This window comes from Erythrolamprus reginae, chromosome 11, assembly GCF_031021105.1.
Source record: "Erythrolamprus reginae isolate rEryReg1 chromosome 11, rEryReg1.hap1, whole genome shotgun sequence".
Taxonomy (NCBI): Eukaryota; Metazoa; Chordata; class Lepidosauria; order Squamata; family Dipsadidae; genus Erythrolamprus; species Erythrolamprus reginae.
This window is the reverse complement of record NC_091960.1, coordinates 2,105,152-2,118,003: the sequence shown is the minus strand read 5'-3', so window position 1 is coordinate 2,118,003 and position 12,852 is coordinate 2,105,152. Positions and strand designations below refer to the sequence as shown.

The window sequence follows — 12,852 nt, the reverse complement described above, 5'->3', positions numbered from 1 at the left end:
GGGCGGTTTTGGCCTCACCCAACCGTAGATAGAGACGAAGAGGCAGTGAAAGAGAAATTGCAAATGAAGCCGTCTCCCTTCAGGCTTTGCGCCGGCATGGGGTGGCGTGATGTCTATGAAGTGTAAGCCGACCTTCCAAATTAGGGCCAAACATTTAGACGGAGGCGAATCTAAACGACTCAGTGACGTAAAAGAGAGGACGTTCTGGGGGGAAAACACCAAAACTTGAAAAAAGACGCCACTGCCTTCACTAGAAAAAAACTCCACTTCCCATCGTGCCTCGAGTTAAAGAAATATGGCGCTTTTTTTCCCTAAAGCGCAGGCGCGGAGAGAATGGGGAGGTAGAATGACGGCAAGGAGCGTCACTACAACTCCCGGCATGCCTCTCTTCGCCTGATAAGACGCTCAGCCCGGGGAATCCCCAGGCCGCTGAAATTCCCCTTCATGGCGTCCTCGGCCGGGCCGGCTGCTTGAGTTGACGTCGTCGGTCCCCCGAAGGCTTCTGGGCCCGGCCTCGGCGATGGCACCGCCGCCCTCACGGGGGGCTCCTGTGTAGGCCCAAACCGAGCCATGGCCTTCGTGCAGGGCCTGCCCGAGCAGGGCGGCCCCAGGGAGCCGAAGAAGTTGGAGTCTGGGGGCGAGGAGTGGTGCGACAGCGGCCTGGGCTCGCTCAGCGAAGGGCAGCTGGTTCAGCTCCAGGAAGATGGAGCCCTGGGGGGGCCTGGAGAGGCCCAAGTGGGGCCTGGGGGCTGCCCAGTGACCTCTGACCCCGGGGGCCCCCAAAAGTCCCTGCAGGAGGAGGAGGAGGAGGAAGAGGGGCGCCTGGACTCGGCCCTGGGGGGTGACGAGGAGGTGGGCGAGCTGGTGGAAGGAGTGGGGGGCGTCCACCTCCAGAGCCAGGTAGCCCCCGAGGCTTGGCTGCGCCACGTCCTGGGCTTCATCACCGAGGATGGAGACACGTAGGTACCCCAGGATTTGAACTGGGGCTCCCTGGGGAGGGAGGGCACATTGAATAGCATTGAGACTTCTATACCACTTCACAGTGCTTTTACAGCCCTCTCTAAGCGCTTTAAAAAAAAGAAAGAAAATATAATCTTTATTGAAGATAAATAGGGGAGGGGATACATATATTATTATTATTATTATTATTAATTAGATTTGTATGTCGCCCCTCTCCGAAGACTCAATAAAGCAAAAGGACTATGCAGATATTGGTACAAATGTATATCAGTCTTGAGTATATGGTTATAAGTCAATATACATACACATATATATTTATAAAAGGAAAGAAATACAAATCTAATAAATAATAATAATAAAAGAAAGAGAAAGGGAAAGAAAGAAGGGGGAAAATAAAAAAGAGAAAGAAGAAAAGAAGAGCTAAATTCATATCTATATATTTATCAGATGTCGTAAATAGTGTCAACTTACCTGTTGACCTGATTACAGCTTTTAAGATCTTTACTATCAGTATAGATGGAAATTTTGAGTTTCTAAACTTGAGTTAGAGTTTACATTTTTTGTTGTTTTGAATTTGTTCATCCTTTTATCAATGGTTGGTGATATTATTTTATGGGTTCATGAGTTAGTTGTTTGGGTGAAGGATAAGCGGGTCATGATGCCCCCAACAATTTGGGTCCTAATTTCACCTACTTCAGAAGGATAGATGGAAGAAAGGAAGGAATAAATAGACTTATATACCACTTCATAGTGTTTTTATAGCCCCCTCTAAGCAGTTTACACAATCAGATTCTTGCCCCCAAACAATCTGGCTCCTCATTTTACCCACCTTGGAAGGACGGAAGGCTGGGTGGCTATATCTGTATCGCAGAAATTTCTGTATCATAGAACATTTTTTCCACCTGTGATTTTAGCTTTTCTTAATCACTTTTTTGCTCTTTCCTCTTGTTCCAGAGCTCTTCACCTGGCGGTGATCCATGAACACGAAGCTTTCCTGGATTCTATTCTGCAATACACCCAAGGGACAGATTATCTGGATATTCAGAACGACCTTGGTCAGGTGAGACCTCAGGCCACTTCGCTTCACTCCAGCTTTACTCCCAAAATTGTCCCAGCAAGACTGTTGGGGCAGATCCCAGAACAGAATTTGCACTGGTTAAATGTTCAAGGATGAAAGCTGCGTGCAATAAAAATAATGAGGCTTGGAGATTTTGAGTGGATCGAATGCCTTATAGGCCTGCTGTCAACAATCTTGCTAAACGGATAATAGTTTTGGTGTTCTCTTACACAACAAGGGCGTCCATCCTTGGCTACTTGAAGACTTGTGGACTTCAACTCCCAGAATTCCCTAGCCAGCGTGAAACAAAAACCTTGTGGATTTCAGTTGCCAGAATTGTGGCTGGGGAATTCTGGGAGTTGAAGTCCACAAGTTGCCAGGGTTGGACACTTCTATTTTAAAACTATCGTATTTTTTGGTGTACAAGATTATTATTATTATTATTATTATTATTATTATTATTATTATTATTATTATTTTTTTTTTTTTTTAATTGGATTTGTATGCCGCCCCTCTCCGCAGACTCGGGGCGGCTAACAACAATGATTAAAAAACAGCATGTAACAATCCAATTAATAAAACAACTAAAAACCCTTATAATAGATGCACCAGAATATAAGACGCCCCTTAGTTTTTTGGGAGGAAAATAGGGAAAAGAATCTTCTTACCAAATATTCATCTGACCAGCGTCCTTAGTCTGGTCAGCTTCTGCACATTATTTTATCCCCTGATTAGGGCTTTAAAAAAACCTTATTTAAAGAGAGTAACAATGAAAGAGCTTGCAACCCGGTAAGAGCTGGGAATATTTTTAGCACCTGCTTAGGACTGGAAAGAAACATTTGGAGCAAGTTAGACCAATGGGGGAAAAACATAGAAACATAGAAGACTGACGGCAGAAAAAGACCTCATGGTCCACCTAGTCTGCCCTTATACTATTTCCTGTGTTTTATCTTAGGATGGATATATGTTTATCCCAGGCATGTTTCAATTCAGTGACTGTGGATTTACCAACCACGTCTGCTGGAAGTTTGTTCCAAGGATCTACTACTCTTTCAGTGAAATAATATTTCCTTATGTTGCTTTTGATCTTTCCCCCAACTAACTTCAGATTGTGTCCCCTTGTTCTTGTGTTCAATTTCCTATTAAAAACACTTCCCTCCTGAACCTTATTTAACCCTTTAACATATTTAAATGTTTCGATCATGTCCCCCCTTTTCCTTCTGTCCTCCAGACTATACAGATTGAGTTAAAAAAACTTGCAAACACTTAGGGCTTAAAAAACATCCTTTGCAGAGAGTAACAATGAAAGAGGTTAGGGCTTTTAAAAATCTTTATTTAAAGAGAGTAACAATGAAAGAGCTTGCAAGCTGGTAAGACCTGGGTATATTGTTAGCAATTGGTTAGGATGGAAAAAAAAATATTTGGAGCAAGTAAGAGAATGAAAAAAAAATCCTGCTAAGACTTAGGGCTTGGAAAACATTCTTTGCAGAGAGAAACAATGAAAGAGCCTGCAAGGTAAGAGCTGGTTAGGGCTACGGAGAGGGGCGACATACAAATCCAATAAATTATTATTATTATTACATTCAGAGTATAAGACACACTCAAATTATCAGCCTTTTTTAGGGAGGAAAAAGGTGCATTTTATACTCTGAAAAATACAGTAAGTGTGAAAAACGATCATAACTCACTTTTTTCAGTGCCATTGTAACTTTGAACGGTCACTAAATTAATTGGTGTACGTCAAGGGCCATCTGTACTGAATGACTCCCATTAGTGAAGGAAATTCCAATTCTGGTCCTAAGTCGAGGACCACGCTCTGCAAAACCACCCAGTCGGTTTTAAAAGCCACCAGGTCTCTCGGGCGAAATGTTTCACCCTTCCTTCTCCTTCCTTTCAGACCGCACTTCACATCGCCGTCATCCTCGGGGCGTCGAGCTTTGTCGGCAAACTCGTGTTGGCAGGGGCCGGGCTGGACGTCCAAGAGAAAGGAGGCCACACGGCCCTTCACTTGGCGTGCCGAGAGGGATGGCGGGATTGCGCCGAGCAGCTTCTGGCTCCGCTCGCCGTTCGAAGGCCCGGCCAGGGCAACCGTTTCCAGGCCCAACTGAATTGCACCAATTACGATGGTAAGTGGCGTCTGTGAAATAGGTAGAAGTGCTTGTTTGAAGTCTGTTGTACTTAAGAACCTAAGAAGAGCCAGGCTGAATGGGGGCCAAGCCCATGGAGTCCAGCATTCTGTGTCCCACAGTGGCCCCCCAATTGTCCATGGGGATCTTGAGCAGAAAGAGAAGGCAAAATCCTCCCTTTCCCTTGACCCCCAACAAATGGGATCCAAGGGAACCCTGCCTGCCTCAACCAACATAGAGGCGGCACTTGGACATCCGTTTCAATAACCACCGATACACTTGGCATCCATGAATCTGTCTCATCCTGCCTTGAACCTCTCCAGGCTGACAGCTGTCACGACCTCTTCTGGAAGTGAATTCTATGAACCAACGACCCCCTGGTTGATTTGTCCTCACTTTCTGACCTATGAGCTTTAGGGAGTGCCCACTCGTCCTAGTATTGTGTGATAGAGAAAAAAAAAATTCTCTATCCACCTTTTCTGTCCTATGCCTGATTTTATACACTTCGATCAAGTCACCTCTTAAACGCCATCTTTCAAGGCTGAAGAGACCGAGACGTTGCAACCTGGTTTCGTAAGGGAGGGGCTCCATTCCCTTGATCATTCTTGTTGCCCCCTTTTTGTACCTTGTAAACATGGAGAGACAGCTATGAGCAAAAGTTTCTAGTCCTCATGGCCGGGGGGGAGTTCAGAAGGTCACCGACATGCCTTTAAAATTCACACAAATATAAATTTAGCTATACGTTGATGCTGTTTATTTTTTGTTTGTTTTGTACAAGTAGCCCTCAATTTACAACAATTCATTTATTGACCAGAGTTATAACAGCACTGAAAAAAAATAACTTTTTTTTTTACACTTAACAGCTGTTGCAGTATCTACATAATCCCAAGATAAAAATTCCAATGCTTGGCAAACGATTCATATTTATGGCCGTCGTAATAGTGACATAATCCGCTTTTGCGACCTCCTGACAATCAAAATCAATCAATCAAACATTCACTTGACAGACGTGTCGCTAACTTAATAACTGCAGTGGCAGGAAAGTTCATAAAATAGGGCAAAGCTTCCTTAACAAGGGTCTCGCTTAACGACAGAAACATTGGGCTCAGTTATGGTCGCAAGTCGAGGACCTACCTCTATGGTTGTGACACGAAGCAGCATGAGTGCATAAAAGTCACAAAAACAGTATGTAAAATGTGTATCAAAATATAAAACGCCAGAACAGTTGACTTCTTTTAAATACGCACCATACGAATGATTGCATAAAATTGTGTCTTGTTGTGGTCTGTTGCAACAAGAAGTCTATAGGTATCTTCCTTCCCACCCCCCTTTTCCTCCCTCTTAGAATATAATTTCTGCTCTCCTTTTCAAAGTCAGTTGTTTACTTCTACGGCTCTATGGTTAAAAATTTACCTTCTTGCCAAATTTGCATAGATTACGCAAATCCTGGCAGAGGGATCTGAACCGAATTGGAACGAATGTTGTTTATTTTATACGAAGGGTTTCTTTTGAATTCCAGTTGGACGGGTTAAGGTTTGCGGGTCAAAGAACATGTTGTTTTGCGGTCTTGACTTCATAAAATTGTTTGTTTTGCTGTTTTTGTCTGTTCCTCCCCCTCTCCCCACCCCTAGGTTACATCCCCCTGCATGTGGCCATCTTACGGAAAGATTTGGACATCGTCAGCCTCTTAATCTCTGCAGGATCAGACCTCAACAAGCAGGTTAGTTTCCCAAGCTTATGAACCCTCAAAAAAAAAATCTATATCCATTTCTTTTTTTAATTTTAAAAGAAGCGATCCTGGTTAGGATCGCAGGTTGCTTAGATCTGGCCCAGTGGGCTGCCCTGGAAATGGCAAAGAACTGGCCCGTGGTACCTCTGCCAGCAAAAACGGAGCTTGTGAGGGCCCCCCGTGACCCTTCCAGACTCTGTTTCCGCTTGCAGGAGGCCATCGCAGGCAAAAACGGAGCTCGGGAGGGCCCCACGCGACCCTTCCAGACTCTGTTTTCACCGGCAGAGGCTTGCGGGAGGCCATTGCAGGCAAAAACAGCTTGGGAGTCCATTTTTGCTGGCAGAAAGCTCAGGTTTGTTTGTTTGTTTATTGATTGATTGATTGGATTTGTATGCCACCCCTCTCCATGGCTAACAACAGTTATAAAAACAGCATGTAATAAAACCCTTATTATAAAACCAAACATACATACAAACATACCATGCATAAATTGTAGAGGCCTAGGGGGAAAGAATATCTCAGTTCCCCCATGCCTGACGGCAGAGGTGAGTTTTAAGGAGTTTACAAAAGGCAAGGAGAGTAGGGGCAATTCTAATCTCTGGAGGGAGTTGGTTCCAGAGGGCCGGGGCCGCCACAGAGAAGGCTCTTCCCCTGGGTCACACCAAACGACATTGTTTAGTTGACGGGACTCGGAGAAGGCCCACAGGTGTGCCCCCACCCCAAGAGTGAGCTGGCCCTACACACAGGCGTCCCCCCCTCCCTAAACACACACAAGATCAAACACAACCTTGATGCGGCCTTCAATGAAATCAAGTTTGACACCCCTGGGCTAGAATCCCTACATCTCCCTAAGTGGACGTAGTGCCTGTGTTGGGATTCCTAGGCTGGTCCCTCTTTTAACGCCACCCCCAGCTTCTCCCACTCCTCCCACTACATTGTTGTTGCCAAACTATTTCTCAACCAAGAGAGCTCGAGACTCATTCTGAGCACAGGGCAGTAACTCATTGCCTGAATGTTTCCCACTTCTTGTAACCGGAGCATCCAAGCGGAAGAGCCTTCTCTGTGGCGGCCCCAACTCTCTGGAACCAACTCCCCCCAGAGATTAGAATTGCCCCCACCCTCCTTGCCTGCTTAAAACCCACCTCTGCCGCCAGGCATGGGGGAATTGAGATACTCTTTCCCCCTAGGCCTTTACAATTTTATGCATGGTCTGTCTGTATGTATGATTGGTTTTTATAATAATGGGTTTTTAACTGTTTTTTAGTATTGGATTATTACTATATGCTGTTTTATTATTGCTGTTAGCCGCCCCGAGTCTCCGGAGAGGGGCGGCATACAAATCCAATAAATAAATAAATAAATAAAATAAATCACGTGAGGCCTTCAACTGAACTGTCCACAAGCAGTTGTTGTCTTGGTGCGACATCAACCACGTTCCAGGTGTCACAGGGCAGCCTGGCCTACTCCACAGGCTAAACGGGGCCCGGGCCCTGCCCACCACTGACCCACAACCCGCCTCCAACACACCATTTCAGTAGTCCCGCCAATTGTGCAAATGCAGCCTGTTTGTGCAAATGCGGGAATTCCGGTCTGAACTCATGTCGCAATTTGGTGGTTCCCTTCAACCTCCTCCCTGGGTGAAGGGATTCTCAGGCTGGGGGGGGGACCACCTGGAGCCATGAGGCTGTCAACGTCCCAGGTAGCATCCAACCTAAGTCGGAGTCAAAGTGCTCCTCAAAAGTTCCAAGTTATTGCCGGAGCCATCCTGACACCCACACACTGGGGAACCGGAATCTGGGTTTCCCACCCAGTTCAAAGTTCATATCCCTCGTCCGTCCCCGTCCCACAAAATTGTCACGTGGCCCACTCAGGTTGTGCCAGCGTGGCCAGTCCTCCTTCCACTTCCGCCCAGGTGCGTGGGTATAGGATAGCCTTGAACCCCTCGAAAGAATGCTTGGTGGCTGCATCTGCTCCCTCTTGAAAATAATAATAATAATAATAACAATTATTATTATTATTATTATTATTATTATTATTATTATTATTATTATTTATTGGATTTCTATGCCGCCCCTCTCCACAGACTCGGGGCGGCTAACAGCAATAATGAACACAACATGTACAATCCAATAATAAAAAACAACTAAAAACCCCTATTATAAAACCAAACATACACACAAACCTACCATGCATAACTTGTAATGGCCTAGGGGGAAGGGCTATCTCAACTCCCCCATGCCTGGCGGTAGAATTGAGTCCCCCCCCCAAGTTCCCATCAACACCAGGCCTATAGATAGTGTGGCAAGCCGTCTACGGAGAGGGGCGGCATACAAATCCAATAAATAAATAAAATTATCACCAACATCTGCACCGGCTTGAATGAGGGAGGAACCTGGGCATAAGAGAAAATCCGGAGATAGAAGAACGGGTGAGAAATAAAGTCAGAACAATCCTGCCTTGATTTTGCTTGGTCTACGGTGTGTCCAGCTCAGGGGATGGTGCCACACCTTTCTCTCTCTCTCTCCCCCCCCCCCTTCTGCAGGAGCTAAGTTGTGGCCGGAGTCCCCTCCACCTGGCTGTGGAGTCCCAGAACCCTGAAATGGTGGAGTACCTCTTGCGTGCAGGAGCCGACACCGAGGCACGCATGTATGTTGGCTACACGCCCATGTACAGCGCCGTGCACCGGCCTGACCAAAAAATCCCACAGCTGTTACGGGAATTTGGCTCCGAGGAGCCGGAGTGGGACTCCGAGGAAAGTGTGGACAGTAACAGCGAGGTGAGTGTGATCGCAAGGGCCACTTGGCACTCTATGGGAGGGAGGGAAGGAGGGAAGAGTCAAGGCTGGAGGAAGGAAGGAAGGAAGGAAGGAAGGAAGGAAGGAGTCAGACAGGATGGGAGAAAGGAAGGAAAGACTCAAGGCAGGAAGAAGGATGGAAGAAGTCAGATGGAGGGAGGGAGAAAGAAAGAAAAGGAAGAAGGAAGGAAGAAAGAAAAGGAGGTGAGGAGGGAGGAAGGAAGGAATAAAGGAAGAAGTCAAGGCAGGGAAGGAAGGAGGAAGGAAAGAAACAAGGAGTCAGACGGAGGGAAAGGAGGAAAGAAAAAAAGAGGGAGGGAGGGAGGAACTATTGCATGCTAGCGCTCTCTACAAAAATCCAACCTACTAACAATCAAAGCAAATTGGCGGTAGATGAGAATCAACAGAATTCAAGGTGGGCTGGACTTGGGTCTCTCGTGGGGGCAAAGGGGCTCAAGACTGATGCTGCCTTTGACACCTCCCCCCCCCCCCCCTTCGGGCTCAGTCCTGCAGGCGTCCAACTCTTCCGTCCCGTCTTTCTTTTCTCCCCTTAGGAAGAATACGACGACATCGTGATCAATTGTGGCCACTAGGAGGGAACCCCGGAGCCCTTTTGCCCCCACGCCGGACTCCGCTGAAAAGTACCCCAGGGGGGCAGCTGGCTATGATCTCTGTAGCAATTGCGACTTCACTGTGAGCTAGATGTGAAACTTATTTATAAGGGCCCGGGACGAAAGGGGAAGCGGTCTCTCCTGGCCCGGAGGCCTCATCCCCAGTGGCCCCATTCCGATGTGTGCCCTCCATTATTTTGTCCTGCTTCAGAAATGGATGTCCTGTTACTGATGTCTCGCTCTTGCCTGCCTTGATGTTTCGGAATCAGTAGGTGTGGGTTTGCTGCGTTATTAGCAAGTGGCCGGCGGTTCTGTCCTAAGCAGATTCTAGTTCATGAAAAGTCCTCATCTTGTGCGTTTCTTTTCTGGGAATGCTCACGGTCAGATTCGGGGGTTTCCCTTCCTCCTTAAGGTTGGTCCAGATCGGTGGATCTTGTTCTGGAGGGTCGAGAGGATCGGGAGAGCTTGGATGGGCTCCCACCTCTCGCTTTCGAAGAGTTGGGGAACTGCCCACCGCGAACAACCAGACCCACAGGGGAAGAGCTCAATTAGCTACTTCATTGCTGGTGCCTATAATACAGGAATCTGCTCAGATTGGTATTTGGCACCTGAGAAGGTTCACCAGCATTCAAGAAGATCAAGATTTCTCCCTTTTGTGCCTACGTAGAGATTCCAGGCTAGTTCCCTGCTTGACTCCTCCCCCTAGCTCGGCCAGTGTCTTTCCAACCAGAATAAGGTCCTCCACCTACTGACACCAGGAAAATTGGCTTGGTTTTCAACTCACCGTCAGCCCAACCGTCATGAGGTCACAGTTGAGCATCAACCTAAATATTTGGACCACAATGTAGCAAAAGACAACTTTGGGGGGTCTTGTAGCAATTTCGGGGGTTGTTTAGTTGGAGAGTGGGTAGATCTCTTCCTAAATAAAGACAGAATTTAGAAAGGAGAACTTTTGGTCTTTCTTTCCCTTATCTTGGGATTGTTTTTTTAAAAAGTGGAATTTACACCACTAGCAGTAATTATGTCAGGCCCTGATGAAGGGATGGTCTGAATTCTCCTTGTCCAGAAGGGGGGGGGGGGGCGCATAAGTATCGCTCAGACCACCTCTTGTAGGGCAGTCAGAAACAACGAGTCCTGAAAAATTGCCCTCTCAACTCCAAGGGAAATAAATCCCCTTGGCCAGCTCTTCTCATGCCGGCTTTATTTCTAATTCTTGACAATGACCAGAAGCGCGGACTGAGGTTTTGTCTCCTCCCAATATCTTGACAAGTCCCTAAAAAACCATTTCTCTCCAAAATGAGACACAGGACGTCATCGTTGTGCAGGAAAAGATGTCGGTGCAAATTGCAGGTGGTTAGGACAGGTCTAGTAGCTAGGATTCTATCGAAGAAGACAGAATTGGAACCCAGAACCTGCTTGGAAGTGGCGTTTAACAACAGCTGGGGGGTGGTGGAGTTCCCCCACTCCTATTAGGGGCCGTCTCCGGAGTGAAGCACCCCCAGGAGTGTCTCTTTAAAATACCCCTTGTCCGTCTGCAGCGAAGGGAAAAGAATTGTGTGTTTGCCGGGCTATGGAACTCTTTTCCGCCGTGCCGCGTTTCTTCTCTGCCTTACCGCGGAGCCGGCTCGGTGTGGTTTTCCTGTATTTAAATTTGCATGTATTCGGTTCGGGTCTCTCTGCTTTTTCCCCCCCTCTCCTGCTGCCTCTCGTCGATTGTATTCTGTAGGTCTTCCCAAAAGCAGACAGATTAAATCTTACGGATACGGTGTGGTTTTTGCCTTTTCATTGCTGCTGGCGTCAGCCACCCCTGCCTGGAAATTTAGCGGCATCAGACACGGCTAAAAGGACCCACAAATCAAAACATAGAAACATAGAAGACTGAATGCAAGAACCAGGGGGCACAATCCGAGGTCAGTTGGGGGAAAGATTAGAAGCAACGGGAGAAAATATTATTTGACTGAAAGAGGAGTAGATGCTTGGAAGAAACTTCCAGCAGACGTGGTTGGTCAATCCACAGGAACTGAATTGAAACATGCCTGGGATCAACATAGATCCATCCTAAGATAAAAATACAGGAAATAGTAGAAGGGCAGACTAGATGGACCAGGAGGTCTTTTTCTGCCGTCAATCTTCTAGGTCTCTATGTTTCTGTTTAGGGTGAGAGAGAAAGAGAGACTCAGAGGAAGGAAGGAAGACAGGAAGGGAAGGAAGAAAGAAAGACAGGGAAGAAGGAAGGGAAGGATGGAAGGAAGACAGGGAAGAGGGAAGGAAGGAAGGAAGAAGGAAGGGAAGGAAGGAAAAGAGAGGGAGGAGAGAGGAACAAGGAAGGAAAGAGTCAAACTTCTATGCTTCTATGTTTAAGGCCAGACTAGAACTCAGTGTCTCCTGGTGATTGGCCTAAACTCACCCAGCCATCTTTCATGCCTACGGTGGGACTAGAACTCACAATCTCCTGGCAACCGGCCCCAAGTCACAAATCCAGCTTTCGCGCCTAAGGCAGAACTATAACTCCCTGTCTCCCGTTTTCTAACCTGGCGCCTTCATTCACCACTAGACCAAAGTAATTTCTAACTGGGAGGCAGGGACACATCCCACTTAAAGTGATGCGTAAAAGCAGAAGCCAAAAACAACTTAAGAGAGAGATGGACTCACTGGACGCCGGACCACAACGGGTCAGCTGTTTTCAGAGGACCCAAAAAACCCCCAGCTCACAAACGGACGCAGCAAGCGTCGTCTTAGGCAATTATTTTTATTTGCAGTGTGTGCAGATTCAAAACACATCGGACGCAACGGCGCAGCTGGACGACCGCAGCAGTTGCCGGGAAAAAGGCAAGCTCACGACGGCAAAAGGCTCGAGATGCCCCAGGTCGCCTCTACGGCGAGTGGAAATGTAAAATTATGGGAGGCCCTGTTCGTTTCACCAAAAGTTTTTATTTTTTTCTTCACCCGTGGCAACTTAAATAACGGGTGGATTTCAATCCGTGCCGGCTGGGGGATTTGGGGAGTCGAAACCCACCCATCTTCAAGAGGCCAGAAGTGAAAAACACTGATTTTTTTTTTCCAAATCTTGATGCACAATACAGAAAAAGAGCCTTTGTCCCTGTTTATTTATTGATTAATTGCATTTCTATGGACCCTCCCTGGAATTGCGACGTAGAAAAGTCGCAATGCAAATTTGTCCATCAGCCAATTTGAAAAAAAAATAAAAGAGAACAAAATACATGGATAGCACTAAGCTTTTAGGAGACGATCAAAGCAAAGGATCTGAGGCTAGCGGTCAGTGGAGAAAGAGGTTTGGAACAAAACGTTCCCAGAACAGTCTTGAGTAGCCAGATTGAGCTCTTCACCTGGGAAGTAAAGAACTCCCTGTTTCGTGTCAAAAGGCGAGCCAGGTGGATATTTCTTGGTTCCTTGGAGCGTTCTGAGCTTTTTTTAGGCCGTTTCATTACCCAACTAGGTAACAACATCAGGATATGTGGAGAGGAGCAGGAGGTCTGTGCATCCCTTGGTGTTCTCTGGGCTTGGATGTTTTCTTAACATTTCATGACCCAGCTAGGTGGTGTCATCAGTTCTAG

At 46.8% G+C, this 12,852-nt stretch overlaps 1 protein-coding gene across 1 annotated transcript; it reads left to right on the top strand.

Moving 5' to 3' along the window:
• Positions 1 to 93: 93 nt before the first annotated feature.
• NFKBIB (NFKB inhibitor beta) lies at positions 94 to 11,040 on the top strand. Its single transcript, XM_070764538.1, has 6 exons — positions 94 to 959; positions 1,915 to 2,020; positions 3,915 to 4,143; positions 5,775 to 5,863; positions 8,415 to 8,648; positions 9,221 to 11,040. The coding sequence occupies exons 1-6, from the start codon at positions 571 to 573 to the stop codon at positions 9,257 to 9,259; spliced, it is 1,086 nt and encodes a 361-aa protein (XP_070620639.1). The 5' UTR covers positions 94 to 570; the 3' UTR covers positions 9,260 to 11,040.
• The last annotated feature ends 1,812 nt before the right edge of the window (positions 11,041 to 12,852 follow it).